We start from the raw sequence: 26,096 nt of genomic DNA, 5'->3' as shown, positions 1-26,096 counted from the left end.
CCATGGCCAAGATTCACAGGCCGTGGTCGCCATGGAAGCAGGGGGGTCCCAGGTCTCCTGACTCACCTGCCCGCAGTGCAGAGCCCCTCCCACCCCGTCTCCAGTCTGTTCCCACCCCATCCACACTGTCCCCACCCTGTCCCAACCCCGTCCCCACTCTCCCCAGAACAGGGCATCGGGCTGGCTGCACGCTGCGTCCTGAGCCAACCACGACCTCTGTGAGCACGTTTTCTGACCGTCCCTCAGCACAGATCCTGGCAGCTTCTGGACCCGTGTCTCACCCGCGTCCCACGTGGTCCCGGACTCCCTGCAGACGGAGGGGCAGAGCAGACGGAGGGGCGAAGCACCCGCCTTCCCCGCAGTCGGACGCGCAGCCAGAACACACTCTCCTCCCTCCTCTCACGATTCGCAGGTCCTGGATGAGCGGGAACGCAAGGTGCCTCTCGCTCAGCCCAAGCCCACGTGAGGCGAGCCGGGTCTCCCGGCAACACTAAATGGACTCCCAAGACGTGTCACAAAGCCGGGGCCCCGCCCCCGGTACGCATCACCAGCTCTAGGGGAGGGGCAGGGCGGCGCAGGGGCAGGCCCAAGAGACCCTCAGGAGGGACCCTCACCACCCGTGCCTGAGCTGGAGAACTTCAGCCCTCGGTGAAAAGGCGGTGGGCTCGTGCCCCCGACCCGCTGCTTCAGCAACTCACGCCGGGGGAGGCCAGGGCGTCCATTACAACCTCGTCCTCACACTTGACCCAGGAGCCGAGACTCCAGGCTCTGTCCAGGGTGTGGGCGCCTCTGTCTGGGCTGCGCTCCCCCAGCCTGACGCCCCGGGTGCCCCCTTGAAGGCCACGGAAGGGCCACAGCAGGGGCAAGTAGGGGAGCACAGGGCATGCGGACACAGTGCCGAGTGGGCAGCTCGCGCCACAAGGACAGCCACCCACTGGCTCAGGGCCTCCCCTCCCCCACCGCCTCTCGCCACAGCGTCTCGATTCCTAAGCTCCAGAAAGTCCTGGTTCCTGAGTGTGGTGTCCGAGGACTCCTATCTGAAGGCCCCGAGTGCGGCCAATCACCAATCGCGATCATTCCTCGGTGGGGACAGGGAGGGTGGACAGGGACATGTCCCCTCTCCGTCCACAGAGGCAGCCTCTCGCAGGCTCCAGCCGCCCGCGCCCCACGCACCTTCCTGGGGAGCCCTACTGCCGGGGCCTGCGGGGACGGCTGGGTCTGGTGCAGATGGACAGAGGCACGAGTGGAGGAGCCGGCAGGTTACGAGGTCCCCTGGGTGGGGCTGGGGGCCGGTTAGGAGAGGGGGGCTCCTCCGCGGGTCAGGGACCCTCTGCTCGGCCGGCAGCAGAGGTCGAGGCTGACTCTGCTGTTGGTCAGCCCTGTGCCCCAGCCTGACCGGCCCCTCCCCGCTCACCTGGTGTCCATTCCCTCAAACTGCAGTGCTGCCTTTGGCCCGACGGCACTGTCCTGGGAGCAAAGCACCACCGGGATGAGGATGCCCATGCTGGAAATCCCAGCTGACCACAGCCGGCATGGGGGGGCGTGGGGGGCCACGGGCCTCCCGGGATCGCCCACCTGGGGCCCCGGGGAATGAGGGCCCCTGCGCGCGGTGCACGCCGTGAGCGGGCCCGGGCTGGCACCTCCACCCAGAACGCACTTCCCAGGGAGGCAGGCACCCAGGACGGGGCCAGGCGGCCCCAGGGCAAACCATCAGGCCGCCCGAGCAGGGTGTGACCACGAGAATCCAGCCCGCCGTGCAGCAGAGGCCGCGGGCTGCGGCGCCGTCCGAGCCGTGAGCTCTGGTGACTGAAGGCACAGCTCAGCCCCGCAGACAGCGTGGCGCTTACTCCGTGCGCTCCCCTCCCAAGGTCCGGGCCCTGGGAGCCCCGCGGCAGCCACAGCTCCTGCCTGCAGCAGGCATCGCCCAGGCTGCTGGTCAGCGAGTCCTCACGGCTCTTCAGAGTGCTTTCTGGTTAAGAGAAACGTCCCCACAGCCTCCTGCACAGAACACGCTTCTCCAGAAACACACGTGAGGCCGGTGACCAGTGCAAGGGAGCCCGCACCCTCGGGGTTTGGGGGGCTCATGCCCTCAACACCAAGTGCCCCCCAAGTCCAGCCGGCCCCAGGGCATCGCCCGTGACTCTGAAGGAGGCCACCTGGGACTCCCCCTCCGCGCTCACCTCCCAGGGCACCCCAAGTCTGCAGTCGTGAGGGCCTCCCGACTGGCCCAGGGCCCAGTGAACTCAGCTGCTCACACTTTGGAGAAATGACCCTCCTTCAGGGGCATCGCTGCTCCATGGAACAGCTGTAAAAGCTACAACCTCGGCCCGCTCGCCACGCGAACATGCACAGCCACGATCCTCGGCCGGGCCAGCCAGGCCTCTCCACACCTAAACCCACCTCGGCCCGCCCCTGACCCCAGACTGCTGCGTCGGCTCCTCCCTGACCCAGACCCCCCACCTGGTCTTCACGGAGGGACGGATCAACAGGCCTGGAGTTCGGGGCGCTCACGCCTCTCGGGATAAGTAGCGCTCTGTAAGCCTGCCTGTGCGCACCCGGGACAGGAAAGCGGCCCTCACTGGGAGGGTCTCCAGCCCAGGTGGGGGCCCAGGTGGGCGCGGAGGGGGAGTGGCCACACCGGAGACGGCGGCGGGCGGAGCGCGGGGCAGGCGCGGGCGCTAGCGCAGTGCCCACCGGCGCACGCAAGCGCCCCTCACAGGCCTTGTTCTGAGGGAAGCTTCCAGTAGAAAAGCGCCGTAGACAACGGACGCTGGCCATGCTGCACCGCTGCCCAGGCAGCCTCCCGGAAGCAGCCTTTTGTTTTCTCTCTCCGGGGAGTCAAGAGTCCCCCATGAGGCCTGCAGCCAGCATCTGGCCAGGGTTGCCCTGAGGGCCGCCCACCCCCGCCCCAGCCAGCTGGGCAGTTACTCTGACCAGGAGCGCCTGCGGGTCTCGGCTGGGATCCCGCCGGCTTCCTTAGGCAGAGGGCCCGGCACGGAGGCCACAGGCCCCCCGGCTTCACGGCCGCGACACCCCCGGGAGTGGCCTGAGCCCCGGCAGGGTCTGTGGTGAGGGCAGGTCACCTGCAGGGCCCCACTAACACCTACTACAACGTGGATGAGCCCTGAAAGCTGTGCTGAGAAAAGCCAGGCCCAAAAGGCCGCAGAGTGCACGACTCCACCTGAACACAACGCCCAGGGCAGGGACGTCCGCGGAGACCGAAAGCAGAGTGGTTTCCAAGGGCGGGAGGAGGGGGACCTGGGGGTGGCGGCCAATCGGTACAGGCTTCCTTTCGGGGTGATGGAATGCTCCGGAATTTGAGAGATGGTGGTTTACGAAAACATGGGGGCCTTGGTCGGAGGGCCCTCCTTCCCAGCGGGCGTGCAGCTCCGAGCGGCAAGGCGGGCTCCCCTGTACTCCGCGGGCTCCAGACTCCGTCCGGCGAGTGCGGGTCCCTGGGACACCCTGCCGCGTGCACCAAGGCGCGGTCCGGCCTCCTGTGTTCACAGCTGACACGGCCATTGTGGTGGAGACCACGCCCTCAGGGGAGTCTGGGCTCCAGGGACTCATACTGTGTCTCGGCGGCCTTGCCCTCGTGTGCTATATACCCCATGTCACACTGGCGTCTACTGGAGAACTCCGGCCGCGGGCCAGGGAGAGGCCACGCCCGCGGGGCTGCACCGTGGGGACCCCGCCTGGGATGCGCAGGGGTCCCGGCCTCCTGAGCCCTGCTGGGGGCAGAGCCCACCGCCATCCCAAGGGTGGAAATCCAGATCCTGCCCCTCCCGGCCTCCCCACAGCTGGGGCGGTGGCTGAGGTGGGGGCTGGGGGGGCCTGCAGGGCAGTGGAGGGCCAGCCACAGGGTTCGGGCCCGGCTCTGCGGCCGGGCTGCAGCCCCGCGTAGGTAGGGAGGACGGCTGCCCTCCAGCCAGCCCCGGGCGTCTGCTCCGTACCAGCCCTGCTGATAAACTCATCTGCTCACAGCAGCCACAGCTGCTCCTGACGCTTCGCCTGTGAGATGCCTTGTCTCCCCTTTCCCCGGTGCTCACGGGGATCCTCGTCTGTCCAGACAGCGAGGCAGCCAGCCCTGCTCCCTGGCCTCTCGGCCACACGCCTCTCCCAGGACTGACCCTGCCCCGGGAGGTAACGGAGGCTCCGGCTTTACGTTTCACGGCGAGGGAACAGAACGGGAAACTGTGCGGGGATGGGCGTGACCCCGGACGTCACTGCGGTGCCAAGAACCGGGCCAGATGCGGAGCAGACCGCAGGAGACGGGGCTAGGAAGAAGGGATGCCATCCAGCTCGCGTGACAAGGGTTTTGACTAAGTCACGCAAAAGGGGACACCTAGCAGTGCTGTAAGTAACTACGCGTGATGACACCCTTTGAGTATCTTTTTATTAAGACCTGTATTTACATTCTGCAAATACAAACAGGCTTCCAGTAAACACATCCAGAACAAAGAGCGTTTTCAGACACTTAACCCTTCGCCACGGCCAGCAGGACAGGCCAGCTGTCAGCAGGGGGCGCCCCTCTCAGCACAAGGCTCAGAGAACGGGGACGCCGCCCTCACTCCCAGCCCCGACGCGGCCCCCGCCACGACCCGCCTGGGAAACGTGGGGACGTGGGGCACGGGCGGGGCGGGAACGTGTAGGATGCCGCAGGGAACAGAGACAGACGCACCCACGTCTGCCTCCCAAGGGCTTCTCCCAGAGGACGTGGGGCAGACAGGTGCGTCCACACAGGCACAGAGGAGGACTTCACCGCCACCGAGAAGCTCAGAGACAGATCACAGCAGCTGCCCGGCATCTGGTCACACACCCTTTACGAGTGATCTCCAACTCTTCAGGACGCACAGGACCACTCACAGAAACGCTGCGTCCCAGCGCGGCTAACATGACGACAGACGAGTCACCACCTCCCGGGGCTGCTTCCCGCACGCCAAAGGGGACAAAATGAAAGTCTTCGTCTCATGACAAAAACGGTACATGCAAATAAAAGCTTACAAAATAAGAAACAACCAAAGGCCACCTACGGGGCTAGCTCTTTGTGGAGGCTGCGGGCTCTGGGGACTGAAGAAACTCGTACGGGTCGTGGGTCCCCTCGGGCTGCTCCCCAGCACTGAGGCGAGAAGGGCTTCCTGCAATCACGGGAGAGAAGGGACGTGTCACCCCAGGGTCTGCCACACGCACGCAGCTCACGACCCTCCTTCAGGGGCATCGCTGCTCCACGGGACAACTTTAAAAGCTACAAATGCACGTGTGCTGAACACGAACGTCCGCGTGGCTGCAGCCAGCTGAGCCCGGGCCTCCGCCCCGAGCCGTGGCTCCCAGGGATGGGCCGCCCGATGGCCCCAGAAAGGGGGCCCCGAGCCTCCACGCAGCAGGGCTGCTGCTTCTGCAGGAAGGAAGGCTCCTCGGCCGGGGCCTCAGACAATCCCACGCTCTGGAGGAGCCCCAGTGTCACCCTGAGTCCACCAGGACCTCGGGGCCCTCATATCTGGAGCTGCCCCAGGGTCACCTGGAACCTCCTTCACATGCCTTTATCACAAGGTTAACGGGACCAAAATGCTGGTCCTTAAGACAGTTTTAGCCAAACCTCTACAGGTGATCACTCATCGCCCCCTCCCCCGAACGCCAAGCTCTGTTACACTGAAAGAGTAACTCGGTGTCGGTATCTGGGAACTGCAACAGCAGGGTGAGGACTCATCTAGCGCGCTCAAGTGGCCAGGAGACGCACTGTCCGGGCGGGGCCCCGACACACCCACCCACCCTCACTGGTTCACCAGGGGACTCCCAGGCCAGGCAAGGTCCTGTGCTCTCCCCACACGAGGGTCCTGCAGGAACACACTTGTCCACACGGGGCTTCAGGACCACAAGTAGGAACAGCAGAAAGAAAGCAACGTTCCCAATCCCTCACTCTGGAGGCTGGCAGGTCCACGGCTGGGGGCTCCTCCTGACACGGGACCTGCAGCACCTTCCGGCCAAGCCCCCAGATCCCTAGACTGAGTCCCACCCAAAGCCTTCACCTCAGTGCAGCCGCCTGGCCCGGGAACCCCAGGGGCCAGGGCCCTCCCGGCTGCGGCCCACGCCACTCTGCACGAGGCGGCCTCACCCAGGTGGCGCTGGTCCCTGTCAGAGGCGTTGGACAGGGAGCTGAGGTTGGAGGACGGCCGGGAGCCCCCACGCTCTGCCTGCGCCTCCTGCAGGTCCTGAAGGAGCTTCGTGGTCTCGTCCAGGCTCAGGTGGCTGTCGTCGTGGTCCAGCTCCTTCTTCACTTTCCCTGCACACACGGGACGATGGGATGTGGAGGCCGGCCAGCCCGTCCACCCGCAGCCACGTCACCACACGCACCAAGGACGACAAACGCCTGGCTGAGCCTGCCCTGCGCCAGTGTGAGGGTGGCCTCTTGGGGGGTCAAGAGCCGCACACATGCTGTGGTCACCTGCGGCCCAAGCCCCCCGAAGGGCGCGGCCTAATGGTGGGACCACGTCCGCCCTGCACTGACCTGGCTCTGTACCCTAAGACGGCCTAAGAAAAACCCAGACAGGGCCCGACGCTCCAAGCTGCCTAACGACCATCGGAACAGCGCCCGGCACGTGCAAAGGCGCCGACTAAATCCAGCGCATCCCACCAGCCACGCCCATGCAGGCAGAGAAACAGGGACACGCAGCCCCACCGGGGGACAGCCCTGCGAGTGAGATGCGGGGACAGAGATTAGGAACACGCACCGCGTGTTCCAAAGGCAAAGGACACGTGACCGGAGGCAAGAGGGGGACGATGCAGGAAAAGTCGGTGGAGCTTCTGGGGGTGAAAAGAATGGCAGCTACGGCGAGCCCAGGAGACTGACAGGTCAGCAGAAGGGCGCCCAGCGCCCCCAGGACTCGCCCGCCACGGCCCGAAACCAAGCAGAGAGCAGACCAAAGGCAGGTGGGCAGAGTCGGGCTCAGGAGGGTGCTGGAGAACTACAGCCAGACTCCCCACATTCAGCTCCAAACCCCCAGGCCCAACGACGAAACGCACCCCGCGAAGAATAAACCTAAAGGAGAACCAACCAGGGCTGCTGTGACCAAACTACCACAACCAGGTGAAGTGGAGAAACCTCGGACTCCGCGAGAGGAAAGAGAACAGTTGTCAGAAGCCAGACCGGCCCCTGGCTGGCTCCCACCGCCTGAGTGACCGAGGGGGCGCCGTGCCAGACCGTCTGGGCCACGGTGTGCTTTGTCCTGGGCCCCCGCCTTCCTGCTGGGAGTCTGGGGCCGGGGCTGGGCCAGGCAGAGGGTGCCGGTCGTCACAGCTCCGGCTGGGGGCTCGTGGGGAGGGCGCTGGCAGCTGGGGCCGGGTCTCCCGCAGCAACACCCCCCCAGGCCCCTCCGAGTCCTGGGGTCCTAAGGAATCACACCTGGGGGTGGTCCTGGGGACCCCCGAACCGCTGGGAAACCAGCACACAGCCAGACGGCAGGCTGGAGCGCAGTCCTATCCACAACCGCGCTGAACACCAAGGGTCTGACGCGCTTCAACCAGAAGCAGGGCCTGCCAGGCTGCGTGACGGAGCGAGGCTGCCTGACACCCTTCACGACGGGGTGACGAGGTCCACTTCCAACAGCAGGCGGGGCGCGGACCCAGCCCCCAGCCGCAGGCCAGGCCATTCCTGCTGGGGCTCTTCTGGGGCTCCAGGGCGGTCAGCAGCACCTCTGGCCTCTGTCTACTTGAGGCCAGAAGCACCAGGTCCCAAGTGTGAGGCCAAAGACGTCTCCAGAGGCTGCCACAGGTCCCCTGGGGGAACTGCCCTGGCGAGACCACTGAGGGGACGCACAGTACGTCCAGCAGGTCTGAAGGGGGAGGGGAGGAGACGCACCATGAAAACCACTGGCCACGAGGGGCTGGGAGGGCCTCGTCGGCACACAAGAGCCGAGGGGAGCACAGAGGCATCTTCCCCGACAGGGCCAGCCCAGTGGGCACACGTGGACGACGGTAGGGAGCACACCACTGCACTAACCGGGGGCGGGACCCCAGCAGACGATTCCCAAGGCGGGCCCCATCTGGAGTCACCTGGGGGGTCCTGAGGATGGGGGTCTTCATCGTGCGGCCAATGGGCAGGGCCGAGCCACCCTGCCCGCCGGGAGGTGCCCGGCACAACCTACCCAGACAGCCGAGCACGGAGATGTCCAGAGAGACGTCCGAGTAGGACTTCATGGCCATGAAGTCCAGGGCGGGGCCACCATCCCCGAGAGGGTCCCCCGCCTGCAGGAGACAAGCGATGTGAGACAGGAAAGGAGAGGCAGCTGACACGGATGTAACGGCCTGCCAGCCACGGGGAGGCCAGGCCTGTCGCGTCGTGTCCACCCGAAGAGCCCACACCGCAGCCCAGGGGTGAGCTCCCAGTGGATGCCTGTACCTGGACCAGCAATGAAGGCGGCTGGTCTCTGGGGACCTACAGGCGCTGAGGGGACCTGAGAGAGACCCAAGACCTGAAGGGCCAGGCTACCTTCCAGGAACTTAACAGATAACGCGGCAGATTCCAGAGCAGCGCACTCTCTTTCCTTCTCTGGGCTGACCCACGGAGGCCCTGCTGCGGGCCAGAGCGGCCGGGTCCCTGCCCAAGGCAGCCTGCAGCCCATCCCAGCTCCTCGCAGACTGTGTGAGGCCGGCACCCACACGTGTCTGTGTAACCCAGACAGAGACCCGAGCAGAACCCTGGCTGCCCCGTGCACCCAGGGGAGATGCCCTTGGCACCTTCTCCAATTCTGCCCATCCAAGGGCCCCCACCTGACAGGCACCTGACGCTCTGCCCTGGGTGGGCCCCCCGGTCACCAAGGCCAGGTGACCCCTGGAGTCCAGGCCCCCACACCCTGCCCAGAGTCCTGGCATCTCTGCCCACATGGCCGTGTGCAAAGCTGGGGGCCACAAGTGCTCCAAGTCACCCCAGGGCAGGATGAGGAAACCATGGCCGGACCGCAGCGGAGCGTTTCCTCACAGAGTGCCCGCCCCAGCGCTGGCGAGGCCCCAGGACGCCCCAGCTGACAGCACGTGTCCGCCGGCGAGCCCACCTTCTGGGAGGACCGGAAGACCCCTGCTCACCCTGCGGGCCGCCCCTCCAGCCCGTGAATCCCTCTGTCCAATTTGGAGGAATGTGCTGTGCCCACACCCTCAGTCCAGTCATCACAGTCGGGATGGGGGGACCACCACTTAAGATTCCTCATCAGCAACGCAGCCAGTTTCTAAATAAAATATCTCAACCATTTCAAAGGCCAAACACAACTGTCCTCATGGGAACCCAAACAATTAGGTTTCTACTAACTTGTCCACGAGACGCACCTTTCCTTCATCCAGAGGCTTCGTCGGAACGCTTCTCCTCTGCAAAGCAAAAGAGACAAGAACCAGTGTTCCACAACAGTTTTACACAGAACCACTCATCCAGTCGCCCACGCATGAGGTGGACGCGGCTCATCCGCTGCTCCGAGCTGGCCCTCGTGGGGTCGTGCCGCACTGTGAACCACACGGCCCGTGCGGCCCGGCTCACGAGACCACCCTGGGGTGAGGTGGACACCAAGGAGAGCACCCCAACCTGCGTCTGCATCCCTGGGGGCAGAACACCAAAGAGGAAAGTCAGACGTTGGAAAAACAGCCAATGGTTTAACCTGGAAAACGGTTTAACCCAGGAGGTAGAGAGAACCAGAGACCAGCTGGATCCCGACAGAGCACGACGCCTGTGGTACCACCGCCCTCGCAGGGATGGGGCCACAGGCCAGGCACCCTTCTCTCTGGCCTGCTCAGCGCCAGGGGAGGGCGCACACTTGACCACCCCTGTGACCACCACTCTGACCAAGCACAAAGGTTGCACTGAGCCGTGTCCTGTGACCTGGCAGAAGCACTGTGTGAAACCACCCTAGTTCTGTGGATGAACCTAGAAAGTTACTCAGCCTGCACGCTCTCCATCTGCGATCTTTTGCTCAAGATGATGTTTCTGAGACTCGCTTGTGTTAACAGCTTCACAACTCTTAAGCAGAAAAATAAACACTGCCATTATTTTACCATCTGTTTCCTCACATGAACTCCTGCTGACGCATACATTTCACTATTGGATGTTATTAATGCTTCGGCACATCTGAAATTATGCCACTCTGAACACAGTTCATTCAGAAAATTGATCAAACTGTTCTTGCCTTCTCTGTCATAAATTGGCCACAAGTGGGTGAGTTTATTTCTGGGCTCTCTATTCTGTTCCACTGATCTGTGTGTCTGTTTCTGTGCCAATACCACACTGTTTTGATTACTCTATCTTTGTAGTACAGTCCAAAGCCTGGGAGTGTGATACCTCCAGCTATTCTGTCTCAAGATTGCTTTGGCTGTTCGGGGTCTTTCGTGTTTCCATATCAATTTTAAAATTATTTGTTCCAGTTTTGTGAAAAATGCCACTGGTATTTTGATAGGGATTGCACTGAATCTGTGGACTGCCTTGGATAGCATGGCCGTTTTAACCATACTACTTCTTCCAATGCAAGAAAGGACAGTCTGTGCAACAAGCGGTGCTGGGACAACTGGACAGCTACATGTAGAAGAATGAAATCAGAACACTACCTAACACCACATACAAAAAGAAACTCAAAGTGAATTAAAGACCTAAGTGTAAGACCAGAAACCATAAAACTCCTAGAAAAAAACATAAGCAGAACATTGATACAAATCGTAGCAATAGTTTTGTTTTTGGATCTGTCTCCTAAAGCAAAGAAAATAAAAGCAAAAATAAACAAATGAGACCTAATTAAACTTAAAAGCTTTTGCACAGCAAAGGAAACTATAGACAAAACAAAAAGACAACCTACTGAATGGGAGAAAATATTTGCAAATGATATGACCAATAGGGATTAATATCCCAAATACATAAATAGCTCACACAATTCAACATCAGAAAAACAACCCACCCAATTAAAAAATGGGCAGAAGAATTAAACAGACATTTCTCCAAAGAAGACTTACAGATGGCCAACGGGCACGTGAAAAGATGCTCAACGTCGCTAATCATCAGGGAAATGCAAATCAAAACCAAAAGGAGATCACCTCACACCTGTCAGAGCGGCTGTCATCAAATACCAAATGCTGGAGAGGGCGTGGAGAAAGGGAGCCCTCCCACACTGTGGGTGGCAATGTACGTTGGTGCAGCCACTGTGGAAAGCAGTATGGAGGTTCCTCAAGAAAACTAAAAACAGAGCTACCACGTGATCCAGCAATTCCACTTCTGGGTGTAGATCCAAAACGTATACAAATTCGAAAAGATACGTGTACTCCAATGTTCATAGAAGATTATTTATGTGTGCCAAGACATGGAAGCAACCTAAGTGTCCATCAACAGATGAATGGATAAAAAAGATGTGGTGTATGTGGGTGCGTGCGTGTGTGTGTGTGGATATATAGATATATATATATCCACACACACACATACACACATATACATACAACGAAGTACGATTTAGCCGTAACGTAGAACGAAATTTTACGACTGGCAATAACATGGATGGACTTGGAGGATTTTATGCTACGTGAGATAAGTCAAAGAAACACAAATACTGTGTGTTATCACTTGTATTTGTAACCTAAAAAACACAACAAACCAGTGAATACAACAAAAAAGAAGCAGACTCACAGATACAGAGAACAAACTAGTGGTAACCAGTGGGGAGAGGGAAGGGGGAGGGGCAAGATAGGGGAGTAAGGGGTACAAACTACTCTGCACAAATAAGCTACAAGGATGTACTGTGCAACACGGGGAACAGAGCCAGTATTTTATAATAACTAGGAATGAAATATAAACTTTAAAAATTGTGAATCGCTATATTGTATACCTGAAACTTACGTAACATCGCACATCAACTATACTTCAATAAAAAAATGATAAAGAAATGAAAGCACAATCTAGACTTCACACACAAAAAAGAAAAACGATATTTGAAGAAATAAAGGCTGAAAATATTCCAAGTTTGATGAAAACTATACACCGAGAAGCCCAAGAAGCTCACCAAATGTTAAGCAGAATAAAGACAAGAAAAGCACACGAAAAAACACCAAAAGTAAACAGATGTAAGTCAGTTATAGAAACTATAATTTTCAAGTATCTACAACACGCAGCACTTTTTCTCCAAATGGCTGGAGAGCAAATATCTGAAGCTTTGTGGTCACGCATGGTCTGTAGTACGTTTTTCTTTTTTTCTTTTAAATCTTCAAAAACTGTAAAAAACATTATTAGCTTATGGGCCCAAATTTGCCAATCCTTGATCTTGACCAAAAAAAGACACATTAAAAACGGAAAACAAAGATAAAAATGACTGCAGACACTTCCTCAGAAACAAAGTGAGTAAGCGACCATTTTAAGTAGAGGCTAAAATGTCACCCTATAATTCCACACCGGGAAGGTGACTTTCAAAAACGAAGGAAAATGAAGACACTTTTCAGATAAAGAAAAAGCTGAGTAAATTCGTAGCCAGCAAATCTGTCCTTTAAGAAACTTCAAAGGAAAGTTTTCAGGACGAAGGAAAGTGACAGCAGATGAAAGAAATGTAGGTCTAGAGAGTGATGGAGAATACGTGCCAGACAGAGAGGAACTCTGTAAGTTTCTCTGAAAGATAATTGACTAAAGTAAAAACAAAGAATAAATAATAACCAGTGAGGGAGAAACAGCCACCGACCACCTAAAAACAGCACATCCCCTAGCGCCCAGTCTGGCGGGCACAGGAGTGGCCCAGCGCACCCACCTGCCTCAGCTGGAAGAGCATCCGTGAGTGGTCCCCGCCCGTGATCTGGTCCAGGAGGTCATCCACCAGCTTCTTGCTGTAGCTCCCGGCATCCTTCACAAACTCCTGCAGGCTGGGAAGGGCCGCGAGAAAACAGGCTGGAAGCCGCCCTCCGTGCCCACGCCCCATCCCGGCTGCACGCCCCTCAGACACGCCCCCACAGGACAGGCTCTCGCTACACCTCGCTACACACAGGACAGGCTCTCTGCACCTCCAGGTGCAGCGGTTTGGGGAGTGGAGAACAGTCTTCATCAGAGCGGCCCGGGACCCAGAAGAGCTAAAGAGCAAAGTGAAGAACACGTATCCGCATCCCGATACAGCTCACGCTAGCTTTCACAAAAGCAGCACACTCCTATCTGCGCGTTTTGGATTTAGAAACACAGGGATACTGAGGAGAGCGTGCTGCGGAGGGCTCCACGCTGGGGAGCGGGGCGGCAGGTACGGGAGCAAGACTCCCCACGTGCACCCTGAGTGTCATTTTGATCTCTGGACCGTGTGAATGCTTGAAAATCCAAAACAAGACGAAACAGCAAATTTGGAAAGGAGGCCGGGAACAGAACCCACAGCCCAAGCCGCAGAGCCAGGCCAAGTCCCAGCAGGGGCCCCGGACTGCAAAGGCCCTCACGTGGGGCAGGGAGGGCCGCGGGCCCGGAGGGTCTCCACCAGGAGCCTTGGGGTGGGGAGCAGGGCCGAGCAGCAGCTCTCCCGGGGGAAAAGGGGCGCTGGCACCGCGAAGGGCGCGGCCTGCTTCCTGGGCTGTTCAGGCGGCCCAGGATCCGTAGGCCGTCCAGGAGCTCGTGGAAGGTCATATATTGAGCTCGCCGGGGGCGAGCTCGTGCCGGCTGCACTTGCTGCCTGAACCATGGGGAGTGGTCCCCCCAGAGCTGAGCCGAGGAGAGGGCCAACCACTCGGGACACGAGCCTCCCACCTGCAGCTTCCTCCTTGCTTTTTCACCTTCACTTCTGTTTCCGCACAAAAATCAGGGTTAGGAATTCATTTACTGTGTTAGGAGCTAACTGATTTCTTGTTGTGTGCTCTTCAAAGATATTCCATATTCTCTTTGGAATAAAACAAAGATCTGATATGGGAAGACTCTATTTCTCAGAGACTGGCAAAATCGTTACTTTCCCCATAGAAAGCCACAAAAATTCTAAAAGAATGATCCACTTTTACTTTGTCTCAGAAAACAAAAAATACGAAAACAGTCCTATAGAAATGCAATACTCTATCCCTAATTTTAATCACAGCTGGGGCTGAACCGCGTTCCCAAAACTCACACGTTGAGGCCCTGAGCCCCTGTACCTCAGAACGTGACTATTTTGAGATGCGGCCTTTAAAATTTAAAGGTGATTAAGTTAAAACCAGGTCTTTGGGGGGGGCCTAACCTTGGTGTCCCCAGAGGAAGGGAGCTCAGGACGCAGATGCGCAGAGGGAAGCCGGGGGAGGGTGCGGGGGACGGCTGTCTGCACGCCGGCGAGAGGCCCCGGGAGGAGCTGCCCTGCCCGCACCTGCACCTCGGCTTCCCGCCTCCAGGACTGGAGACCGCGAGTGTGTGCTGTGCGAGCCGCTTTGTTCTGGCGGCCGGAGCCGGCGCGCGGCCACGAGACCCTCTTTAGGACAGCCGCGACCCCGGCTCCCCGTGACGGCGCACGGCCGTCCCACACGCGGGCTCCCGTGGCTCCGGCCTGGACCGTCATCACCTCCAAATCCCGACCAAGCGAGTGAGCCGAGCTTCAGGGCCGCCTGCGGTGGCCGCGGAGGTCTACTGGAAACAACCCGGCCCCCACCCCAGCCCTGCCCGCAAGGGCCGCGCCACCGCCCACCTCAGCGCGCACTGCACACCCGTCTCGTCTCCGTAGGCCGAGTACAGCAGCTCCACCTCGTCGCACTTCAGGTCGCCGAACACTGAGTTGTTGTGCGTGGACAGGGCAGTGCTGGCACCGGACAGGAAGGTGACTGGGGGGGCGGGGCAGGGCGTCGGCAAGGCTGCGGGCACACGCGGGCCACGCCCCGCGACCCTGCGCCACGCCCACGCCGCGTCCTCCGAGGGCGGGGAGGTCACGCAGGAGCCGCACAAGCCAGGGAGCCCAGCGTGAGGCCCACGCGTCCTCCCGCCCTTCGCGCAGGGGCCCCGCTGCAGGCAGTCTCGCGAGCCCTCCAACAGATGAAGCGTGACAGCTTGTTGGAGGAAACGTAAACCGCACACACAGGCGGCTGCCACGTGCAGGCCCCGCCCCCCCAGCGGCAGAGGCGGCACCTGCCCACCTGCCCGGTGGGCTCCTGATTCCCAGCGCTTCCCGGGACCTGACCTGTAAGATGAGGCTCCAAACCAGGCCTGGACGTGGCGCCCACACGGTGAGCCGGGGCCCCTGGGGCGCTCACCTCTGCTCCTCCGCTCCTCCCTGAAGCCCAGCGCGGTGAAGCCGGGCAGCAGCTTGCTGGACAGCGCGCTCAGGTCCACCGGGTGCGTCTCCTCCTCTGCAAGGGCACCAGGGCTGTGAGCAGGTGACCCCGGAGCCCCCAGCCCCAGGCAGTGATGGGTGCACGCAGGAGGGCGGGCCCGGGGGCTCCCTGTGCCCATCTACAGCCGATCTACCAAGCTGGCTGCCTTTCTCTCGTCTCAGCTGCACCGTGATCTCACCTCAGTGCCCCAGCTCTCATGACGACAGGCCAGCGGTCTGCCCACCACAGGGCAACATAACCTTCCCAAACCCACGGTACCGCTCACCACCTCCGAGAGACCTCGGGCCACGTGTCACAAGAGCAACAGAGCAGCCTGAGGGCAATTCCTACGCTGAATTCGCCCTTCAAGTTGCTCACGTGACCTGAGCAGGACCCTTCAAATCCCCAATCTGAACCTCCCTCTCATGTTCTCTTGCTAAGTGTTGACCAGCTCGCCTGTTCTCTTCTAACGAGAACGTTATGATTCACTCCAACTGAAGGTCAAAAGCAGTGGCCAGCGCCTGTCCCCCTCATCCATCAGAGGACACTGAGTGACCCTGCTCATCTTGGCGGTGGCGGGGAAGCACCGAGGGGCACGCTGGGCCGTGAGAGCCGTCCCACATCCACGCAGGTGAGAACAAGGGGGGTGTTTCACCTGCTGTGTGTGTGTGACAAGCCTTTGAAATACTTTTGCAGAAGATGGAAAAGTGTAAAAGTACTTTAAAGACCACAGCCGTGGCCGTACAGGTTGGATGGACCCTCCCTTCAAGGAAGCTCCTGCCTCCTTCGAAAGCTTCCCTGATGCAGCTGCCAGGCAGGTCGTGTGGGGCAGACGCCTGCCTCGTTCTAGCCTCGAGGGCGGGCAGACCTCAGTGCCCCGGTTCCAACAGAGGAGCCTCAGCTGGGCTGTGAAGCAAACCCAGCTCCCAGGGCCTTGCTGCAGCTTTGGGGAGCGCGACCCCAAGCACTTGGGGCTTGGGGCCCTTGGTCCGAAAGGTCTGACCAGCATCTCCGGCCCCACTGGACGGCCGCCCGCGGTCCACTGACCACATTTGCGTCCCGCTGTGTGGGAGACTGGACACGCCTTTATCTACACTTCACCACAGCGTCGTGACCAGGGAAAAGGGGCATCTCAGGCAGGCCGTGAGGTGCAAGGTCACCGAACGGGACAGAGGTGAGGGGAGCGCGTGTGAGCCGCTCACCGTCTGCGTCCGGCTCGGCCGTGTTGACCACGCTGTAGAGCAGGCTCCCGTCCCCGTTCTTCTTCAGGTAGCCCATCTGCAAGGAAGCACGCCTGAGCGCCCGCTCTCTGGATGGCCCCAGCCCCCTGGCCCAGGGCTCCACCGAGACACCAACAGAACAGAGGCCTCCGAGGGCGGCCTGAATCCTAAAAGGCCACGAAGTTACTCGTTTCCCTGTGAACAAAGGCCACGTGCACACGTGTGCGATCGCAGAACTTCTGGGATGGGCTCCAAACAGGAGCTTTGAAGACAGAGAGCGAACCCTAGAAACAGCCTTTTCCAGCAGTCAGAGGCCCGAGCACAGCGAGCTGGGTCGGGGCCTGGTCAAGGAGACCCGAGATCCACCTCTGACGCCCGTGGGAACTCATCTCCGTTTGAAAACCAGCCTGCGCGCAAGAGCAGCCCCTGCACAGGCTGTCGGGAGGGCCCAGGAAGGGGAGGCTGCCGTGTGGGTCCGTGTGTGCGAGGGGCCCAGCGTCCGAGCAGGGTGAGTAGGGCACGGGGTAGAGGGGGATGGAGAGGCGATGTAAGTCGGGTTTCTCACGGTGGAACTGCGAAACTGTAAGGGGGAAAAGCAAAGCAGACCCACGGAATTGAACGTTTCCGTGTGAAAACTCGGTGTTCAGTGAACGTAAACACGGACGTCAGTACAGGCTGTACGGACGGACGGGGCCTTCCTGGAAGCTTTGTCCACCAGGGCCCAGGTCTAGGTCTGGGATGCCGCTCTCCGCTAGGGAACCAGGGCTCCTTAGAGAAATGCTGACTCCAGGGCTGAAAGGCCACAGGAGTGCAGACAAGCGAGCTCAACAGAAAGAACTATCACGTGAGCCACACGGGCAACTTCAAACTTTCTAGAAGGCACGTTGGAAATAAAAAGAAACACGTGGCGTAAAATGTAACGTATTTCATATAACCCGACACATCCAAATTGTTACCACTTCAAACTTCTTTACGTAAAATGTAAATTCCAACGCATGTTTCCCAGACTTAGTACAAAAATACAAAGTAAAGCTGTAATACGTCTTTACACAGACTGCACGTTGAAATAGAATTTTAGACGTATCACGTCAAACTAAACACTAGGGTTAATCTCATCTGTGTCCTTGCTAATGCGACTACTAGGAGGTTTAAAGCCGCACGCGTGTGAGATTCACGCTATTTCTATCGGATGCACGGAGGGAGGACACCTTGTGTTTGAGAGAGAAGGTGCTCAGAGGAGGGCAGGGCAGAGCCCTCCGCACAGGCTCACACCTGGGTCACAGACGCGTGAGCACACAGGGGAAAGGATTCACCTACAGCAGAGAGTCCTGGCCGGCTTGGCCTCGGCCCGGGGACAGAGGTTAGCGCCCCTGCGGGCAGGCGGCCCGCACACAACCACACCCCTCCTGTCCTTGAGGTGCCCTTGGAGTCCCCCCCTGCCCTCCGGGAGACCGGCCAGCAGGCTACCACGGCCAGTGGGGACGAGGAGCTGACCCCTCCGGTGACAACAGCGCCGCCCGGACACCAGCGGGACTCCGACCACATGCTCATAATGACCGGCTAACCTCTCGCTCGTGACGGCCGTGCCACTGTCCTGGCAGAAACACAGCCATCCCGTTCGGGAGTGCTACCTTGCCACCGGGGACCAGCCGGTTGATCCTGTCCCGGGCCTCGTCGGCCGCGTGCTCCACCAAGGCCAGGACGTGCTCCTCCGCGGTGCTGTCGGTCAGGCTGCAGGCGTTTCCTTCCGGCTCGAACATGCAGCTATGAGGCAGAAACAGGCAGGAGTCAACGGGCCGCACGTGGGCACACGCACCCCTCATCCCCACAGTCCGTCCCTCATGCCACGCCAGGGCGCGGCACAGGGCAGCGCAGAGCGCACTGTAACTCCCTTCCTTCTACTTCCGACGCTTCCGCTAAGACGAGAAAGTACAAGCCAAGCAGATGCTCCACGTTTCTTGTGTCTCAGCTACGCGTTTCGGTCACTTTAAGAGCAACAGGGGCCTCACGGGTTAGTGCCACTCGAGGCGCCAGTAAAAAAGTGACAATCCCACGCGGGGCTGGGGCGCTGGCAGTGAGCCCGGGCTGGAGAGCCCCCCAGGACCCAGGGCGCCTAAGACCGCAGAGGCAGAGGAAGAGCGGACTGCCAGCGCCCGAGGGAGGCGCCCCCCGCCCCCTTCCAGTGGAAGGCTCTAGAAGCAGAGGCGCCGAGCCCCTGCAAGGAACTGTGGGGCTGGGGTGAGCCCTCCTGGGGCTCTCGAGCCTGCGGAAGGCCCTCGCTCAGGCCCAGGCTCACAGCAACCGGCGCGGGGAGCCCGCCCTCTCGCAGCTGTCTGCCCGAAGCAGCACACGCGCGCAGAGCCTGCAACGGGCAAGCCCAGGTCGCCAATGCGCGTCCTACGCGGGAGGGCATGTCCTGGGAGTGAGGGGTCAGCAAATATTCACACAGAGCATGAGTGTGGGAATGGCAGCGACTGGTCAGCAGTGGACACCGCAGAGCCAAACCACACCTGGAACAGAGCGTGTGTGTGGCCGGCCGGCTGGCGGGGGTCCGTCAGGGTGACAGTGACTCTCTTCCAGGACGAGTCACTGTGCACTGGCAAGCGGAGAGTGTGGGTCACAGAGCAGAGAGCCGCGCCCCTCACAACTGACCCCGGGGCTCGGGGTCTTCTGACACTCCCTGCACCCACCGCGGCCACCTCATTCCCAAGGTGGGCAGGGAAGAAGGGTCGCCTCCCTCTGAACACAGGGTCCAGGGCCTGTCCCAGCTGCCTTGAAAGCCCGGGGGCTACAAACATGGCCCTCGGCTTCCAAAGAGCAAACTCTCCCGCCAGCAACGCAGGCAGCCTGCCCACGGCAGCTGCACAGACCCGCGAGGCCCAGCTCGTCACCTGCTCCCCACAGAGCCCTGGCCCCCACGGCGGGCAGTCCTGTACCTGATGACTTCTCTACTCGGCCTTTTGGATTTCTTAGCAGTTTCTACTTGTACGGGCACAACTTCAGGAACAGGCTCCTCGACGGCTGTATCTTCGTTGCCCAAAAGAGCTGCCTGCTGAGAAAAATCCATGTCCTGCATAAACGACATGCTGCGCTTCAAAGCTAACAGCCGCTCCTAGAATCAGAAAGGACAGAGCAGCAGGGACTTTACCTCTCCCTCCGGCCAAGGCACCATGACGATGGGATGGGATGGGTGGCCACAGCCCCACCTGGCCTAACAGCTAAGCTGCCACGGGGTGCGGCACCAAAGGCCGTGCCAACTGGCCGGGAGTGCTCAGAGCTGGCGGGGATGCACCTCACCTATGGGCTGGTCAGGCCCAAGGCACTGGTCCTAGATGCGTGACGCATGCAGCCTGGCTCACGGGAGAGGTCGGGGAAGCCACCTGGGATGCCCGGGATGGCTGTCTGGATTCAGAGAGGCAACCACGTAAAACAAGCCCGCAACGCAGGCTGCGACCCAGTGAGACCAACAGCTCCGGAACTCTGCACCAACCCTACGCGAGACCCTGCAGCTGGGGCAGGAGCAGAGAGCAGAGAGCGCCTGCAGGAGAGGGGCGTGGGGAGGGCGGCTGGCTGGGGGTCTACCCTAGAGCAGAGGGTCCACGCCGTGGCCAGGGGCGGATGGATGGAAGCATGTCAGTCACTGTGAGCTTCTGTTTAGGCACAAGGATCGTGGAGGAGGACGCTCACAGCCGAGGCTCCTCGCTCGCTGTTAGAGGGTCCCTTACTTTGCTCATCATCTTAAAGCCCGCGTGGAGGATCTTCTTAGCTAACTTGTAGTACACGGTGTCGGGTCTGTTGTACGTCATTGCATTATCACACATCAGTTTGAAATCTGCCTGAAAAGAAAAAAGAATGCATCAAGTTTGAAACACCACAGATAACAACAAAGAGTTGAGGTTTCTATCAAGAGGCCGGAAGGGGCTGAAACAGAGTGGAAAACGATTTGGCTCTCTAATTCAAGGAGTAACCTTTGTTAATTTATATGAACTTTCACAGGTATTTTCCACTATGGACTCCTATTAAGATATTGAGCATATAGTTCCCTATTCTATGCAGTAAATCCTTGTTGCCTGTCTGTTTTTTATATATAATAGTCTGTAACTGTTAGTCCCAAAGTCCAAATTTAGGCTCCCCCCCCATGCCTGTCCCCTTTGGTAACTGTACTTTGTTTCCTATGCCTGTGAGTCTGCTGCTGTCTTGTACATAGACTGTTACATTTTTTACACTCCACAAGTGACGTCGTGTAACATTTGTCTCTATCTGACTCACTTCACTAGGTATGATCGTCTCTAGGTTTATCCATGTTGCTGCCAATGGCAATATTTCATTCTTTTTTTATGGCTGAGTAATTAAAGAGTACTTTTTAAAAACTCTGAGAAATTTTCATAATTGTTCATCGGTCTTTATTTGTATGAAAAATATTCCAGTGAGAAGCTTGCCAACGTGTGTAACTTCTTTCTGAACGTGACACACACATTTCACAGGAGTAAAATGCTGGTTCCCTCTGCTTCCTTCCTGACCCACCCTATTCCCTCTCTTTGGAAGGAACTCAGACATTAATAGGAACAAAAACCAACAACCAGTTCTTTTAAGCAAAAGCAGAGGGATTAACTGAGAGGTGGGCATGTCCTCTACCTCTGGGATTTTTCCATAGGATTTAAAATTCTGTCTACGGACAGTGACTCTAGTACGATTAGAAAAACATTTTCCCCTAAAATAAAGAAGAGCCTTAGTGAAAAACTTACAATAAAAGTAAATGCTTGGAAATATCAGCATTTTACCACCTAGCCAAATTCCTTAGGGTACACCTGTCACAGGTGAGTCAGACCTCAGGATGGACGACTGCTAATGCAGCATGTACCACCTGGAGTCCTTACCAAGTCACGGTGCTGCTGTCCCCAGGGCTGGGACCGAGGCCATAAAGTCCCTCTGTCACAAGGCCCAACCGTGACAGGCTCAGAACACTCTCTGGAGGACACGTCTTGGCTTTGTCCCTGGGTGAGTGGCCAAATTAGGGGCCTGCGGGTGGACAGGTCGCCTCTAGGACATGGGTCATTATTAGCCACCTGCCCACAGGAGCCGTGCCTGACTTTCCTATGAAAACTTGCCTTTTCTCCCACCCTCCCTTTAGTCTGTTGTGCTGTTTCTGCAGGTCAGCAAACCCTTTCATTAAGTAAGGTCTCCAGTAAATAGAAACAGAAAAGCCAAGCTTTTCCGAAGTTAACAGAACCTAAGAAACCTAAAGCCTTTTTCTAAGTGACGTTATTGTCAATGTTGTCAAGCATTTGTTTTGATCTTCCCCCGAACCTGAAAGCCAATAAGCAATTCTTCCCTTTCACAGCCAGTGCTGAGAAACAGGGAGTTAGGAACAGAGTAGTCAGGAGACATGAAGATCTGTTATCCTAAAAAATTTAAACTCCCGGTTACTAAGATAAGGAAAATTATGTTTCTAAAAATACCCATTCTGGGGCCAGGCCAAAACGAACACATCCCCGCTTGACCCAACACGTCCATTTGTGCAAAAACAGTAACTTAAAAAGAAACACGTCTACTAGCACGCAACATACAGGCCAGCTTCTAGACCAAAATACTGAGAAAAGTACAACCAGCCCCATGCTGGCGAAACGCCAACCCAACGTAGAAACACCCACGAAGACTTGGAACTGGAAACAACCTAAGATGTACGCAGTGTCTACCGCACATGAAGACACATGGAGCCTCCTAACAATTACTTCAGGAGCTGAAATGAATTTACCTTAAATTCCGTGACTGACTTGTATTCATTAGCTACAATTTTGTCTCTCATTGTGCCAAAATCCATCGGGTGTTTTATTATCATTGAGTATCCAGGAGCAATTGCATCCGTGACAGGAAAAGCAAAAAATCCATGAGGATCTTTTCTGAAAACACAAACATCTTTATTTAAACTGGAAAAACCCTGAAATCTAAATTTCTAAACAAAACCCCTCCCAGTTAAAAATTTGATACAATTAACCAGATTTTAAGATTTGTTTCTTAAAAATAACAATTAAAATTTATGCTCTTTAAAACTGTGGTATTTTGGATACACTGAAAATTCCAAAACTACCATCCCGGCTCCTGCCATGACTCTACATCAGGGCGTCTGACAACCGGTGCAGACTCAGAGGAGATGAAGGAGGTGTTCTCGAGCCCTCCCAGCTCTGCTCCCACATGGCAGTGCCCCACCGCCCCGACCGAGCGTTACCCAGTGAAGGTGAAGGGCCTGCTTTACAGGTGACAGGGGTGAGGCAAGAACACCAGAGAGAGAAGACACCTCAGATGTCCCCTAGCACAAACCCTTTAGAAAAGCTCTTTACCTCTGGAGCTGGCGGAGGAAATGCTCTAGTAGTTGCTGAATAGGCGTGCTCTCATTTTCAGCTGACGATTTCAAAAGTAAAAAAATAAAATTGAACAAAAGGATTTTGGTATCACTTCACCAGAAAACAAACTCCAATTTCGTAATACTTATTTATCTATTTCTTGTTCTACAATGTTTTGGGTTCAAATGAGAACTGGATATAAAGATAAGCAGGGGGCTTCCCTGGTGGCGCAGTGGTTGAGAGTCCGCCTGCCGATGCAGGGGACGCGGGTTCGTGCCCCGGTCCGGGAAGATCCCACATGCCACGGAGCGGCTGCTCCCGTGAGCCATGGCCGCTGAGCCAGCGCTCCGCAATGGGAGAGGCCACAACAGTGAGAGGCCCGCATATCACCAAAAAAAAAAAAAAAAAAAAAAAGATAAGCAGATCCCGCAAAGCTCAGCAGGGTGAAAAAGGGCACCCACAACACTGGTCCCCTAAACGCTCAGACTGCCAACACCCCTCTCAAACAGTGACGTAGAGCCATCACTCATCACCCTGTCTCCAGCCCCCAGCACTCCTGGGCCTGGGACATTCCACACAAGGTATGAAGCAGCAGACGACGGCTCTGGACATAGAAGCTGACCCTGGATGCACCGATATCATTGTACTTGATATCGTTTACGGGCCTAAACTTCTGGGCATGCCTCTGTTTATCTGTAAAACGGGGATAAAAATGAGAGTTCCCGTGAGGACTCCAATTGTTAACCACGTCTCTGGGCCCACAGCGTGAAAAACACGGTTTTCAGGGAATGTGAACGCAGATGTCGGTACAGGCTTCCTTCCGCAAGAGTATGTATTAAATGGTCCTCCCTAGCTTTGTCCCCCAAGGCCCACACCCAGCGCCCAGATCTGGCATTCTGAATGCTGTTCTCCACCAAGCAACCAGGGCTCCTTGGGGAAATGGCTCACTTCTGGGCTGAAGGGCAACACGAGTGCAGACCTGCGGGTCCCAAGAGTGACGCTCTTGAGAGTGATCAGGACAGGTCCAAGAGAGCATCGTCTGATCGTGAGTTTTTCAGGTACACTGGGGCAGGTGCTAAACGTATGCTCTCCAACAGGCCGTTGGGCAGATTAAGCTAGCAAGTACTAGTAACTGTAGTAACTTCAGGCGCGTTCATCTGAGGCACTGATGCTCTGTGCCTGACCTTCTCTGCTCCACAGCAGGCCCAAGGGCCCTGAGTCCTGCCTGTTCCCTACAGCAATGACTCCCGCAGGAGAGGGTGTTGCCAGGAAGCAGCAACCCCACACTGCAATACAGTACCTCCCCTGCCCCCACCCCGGCAACTCAAAGGTGGCCAGACCCCAAGCCAAGGAAGAAACACCTGCAGGACAAACCCGCCTCCAGTCCAGCACCTCCTGACAACCTGACAGCCTCTGAGGGAAGCGACCACGCACAAATCAGAGCGTCCCGAGCACTCCAGAAGCCTTCCTCTGCTGCAGCCAGCATAGCTCCCAGGGGGATGATGTCCTGAATAACTGATACCGGCACTAGCCTCCTCCCGTCCACAATGAGCTTCTCATTAGCTCCTGGGCTTTAAAAAAAAAAGGCCAGCAGTGGTGGGCCAAGCCCTGCTCTAGGAGTTCAGAGAGGATGGCAAGAACTTTAGGTCCATCCAGCTACTCTGTGTGAGGCCCTGGGAGAGAAAATGCTGTTCCTTCCTTCCTATGCTTCTCCCAAGAGCTGAAGGGCGGATGCCAACCACTAGTTCACAGCGCCAAGCTCCGAAGCTCCAGGACGTCTCTGAAAACGCCGCCACTTGCCTGGCTGTGTCCGGCACGCTCGGACAGGCCGGTCGGGGGGCGGCTCCACCTCCACCTTCTTCCCCGGATCAAAGTCGTCCGCCTCTCCCTCTGTGTCACAGTGTTCCTTTTCCCGCTTCCGCTTCTTCTCTTCCTGTGAGGCAGGGTCAAGGCAGCGAGAGCAACGAAGTACTTGTTAACAGACCTCGCGTTCCTCAGGGAAAGCTAAGAGAGAAAAGTCCTCTTCCAGAGCCCCTTCTTACTCCAGGCCACCACCCTTCAAAGACCCGCCCCCCAGGGGCCAGACAAGAAAAGATGCGCAAAGAGCCAAAACCGAAGCAACCGACCTCTTCACGGCGCACCCTACACCCTACGAGAAACAGAACACTCGCTTCCGGAGGCCAGGAAGCCCTTGCTCCACCTGCCCCCCAGGGGTTTTGGCCGCCCTCGCTCACCTTTCGCTTCCTTCTTTCTTCATCGTCAAGGTGCTTCTCCTTCTCCGACTTTTTCTTTTTCTTCTTCTTCTTCTCCTTGTGCCTCTCTCGCTCGTGGTCTGACCTGTCATCGTAGTAACTGGAGTCGTGGCCGGACCCTGAGAGCTCTGTCACTTCACTTCCTCCAACCTTGAGCACCAGCTTCAGGGGCTTCTCCAAAGGCTTGTCTGCATAGTCTGTGGACACGCAGGCGACCTTCACCGTGTGTGCTCAGGGCGCTCAGAGGCGCATACTGCTGCCCTGTCGGCAGCGTGGTGGGCCCAGGGTGGGGTGTCATGGGGAGGACACAGAGGCCCAGGAAGGTGGGGGGATCGGCTAAGCTCAGGTGGACAGCAGGGGAATGCCAAAACCAACAGCGAAAGATGCTGCTGGGGGCAAAGACAGGTGGAGTGCTCCCTCCCTCTCGCCCACAGACATTCTCAGGGGGGCTGCAGGGAGATCTCTGGGTCACTGTCAGGGGGGAGGAGCCAGACCACGCCTGGGGCCCAGGCGCACAATCCTCTACCCCCAGGTCCTGGCCTGTGGTCACCCCCTTCCTGTCCTGCAGCAGTCCCCGTGCGGCGTCCCTGACACCGGGACCAGGGGCTGCCGGACCAGGGCACAGGCGGCAAAGGCGGGAGAAGACCTCGGGAAACACGGACGAAGAACCACAGAGGTGCTCAGCGCTTCTCTCCAGGATGCGGCCAGAGCTAGACGGACGCTTGAGAGGCGCGGCCCCGAGACCCCGCCGGCGCGCCCCGGATCCCCGCTCTCGTCCCCGGGATCCCCGCCGCCTCGAACGCCCGCCCGTCCGCCCTCCCAGCGTCACAAAGCGCGTCCGCCGCCTCACCCTCGTACGACGAGCGCCACTCGGCCTTATGCTTCTTGTGCTTCTTGCCCATGGCGACGGCGCCGAGGGCAGCAGCGAGTCCTGCCGCACCGTGGCCGCCGACCCCCGACCCTGGTTCTCCCCCCGCCTCGCCGCGGAGCTTGCGGGATCGCGCCGGAAGCGGGCGCCGAGACCGGAAGTGACCCGCCCGCCGGCGCCGGCGCTT

At 58.2% G+C, this 26,096-nt stretch overlaps 1 protein-coding gene across 5 annotated transcripts; it reads right to left on the bottom strand.

Annotated features, from left to right (window-relative positions):
• Window positions 1-4,383: 4,383 nt before the first annotated feature.
• On the bottom strand, window positions 4,384-26,056 carry BRD9 (bromodomain containing 9). Of its 5 annotated transcripts, none has more exons than XM_060009709.1 (17): window positions 25,892-26,056; window positions 25,024-25,238; window positions 24,590-24,722; window positions 22,787-22,847; window positions 22,204-22,348; window positions 20,174-20,284; window positions 19,385-19,560; window positions 18,080-18,212; window positions 16,431-16,506; window positions 15,169-15,264; window positions 14,610-14,742; window positions 12,747-12,858; window positions 9,316-9,354; window positions 8,142-8,241; window positions 6,113-6,280; window positions 5,034-5,138; window positions 4,384-4,928 (listed from the first exon to the last, which is right to left on the bottom strand). In XM_060009709.1, the coding sequence occupies exons 1-16, from the start codon at window positions 25,941-25,943 to the stop codon at window positions 5,038-5,040; spliced, it is 1,851 nt and encodes a 616-aa protein (XP_059865692.1). In that variant the 5' UTR covers window positions 25,944-26,056; the 3' UTR covers window positions 4,384-4,928; window positions 5,034-5,037. The 5 variants fall into 5 exon arrangements, with proteins under 5 accessions (XP_059865692.1, XP_059865690.1, XP_059865691.1 ...); XM_060009707.1 differs by having other exon boundaries at window positions 4,384-4,925; XM_060009708.1 differs by having other exon boundaries at window positions 4,384-4,889.
• Window positions 26,057-26,096: the final 40 nt, after the last annotated feature.

Source organism: Delphinus delphis, chromosome 3 (genome assembly GCF_949987515.2).
Source record: "Delphinus delphis chromosome 3, mDelDel1.2, whole genome shotgun sequence".
Taxonomy (NCBI): Eukaryota; Metazoa; Chordata; class Mammalia; order Artiodactyla; family Delphinidae; genus Delphinus; species Delphinus delphis.
The sequence above is the reverse complement of the archived record's forward strand: the minus strand, read 5'-3'. Positions and strand labels throughout refer to the sequence as shown.

Coding starts and splice junctions, on each gene's coding strand:
- BRD9 (XM_060009709.1), bottom strand. CDS start 25,943: ATGGGCAAGAAGCACAAGAAGCATAAGGCCGAGTGGCGCTCGTCGTAC. Junction 18,213..19,384: donor CCGAGTAGAGAAGTCATCAG/GTACAGGACTGC, acceptor TCTGCCTCATAG/CTGCATGTTCGAGCCGGAAG. Junction 16,507..18,079: donor GGCTGGTCCCCGGTGGCAAG/GTAGCACTCCCG, acceptor GCTTCCTTGCAG/ATGGGCTACCTGAAGAAGAA.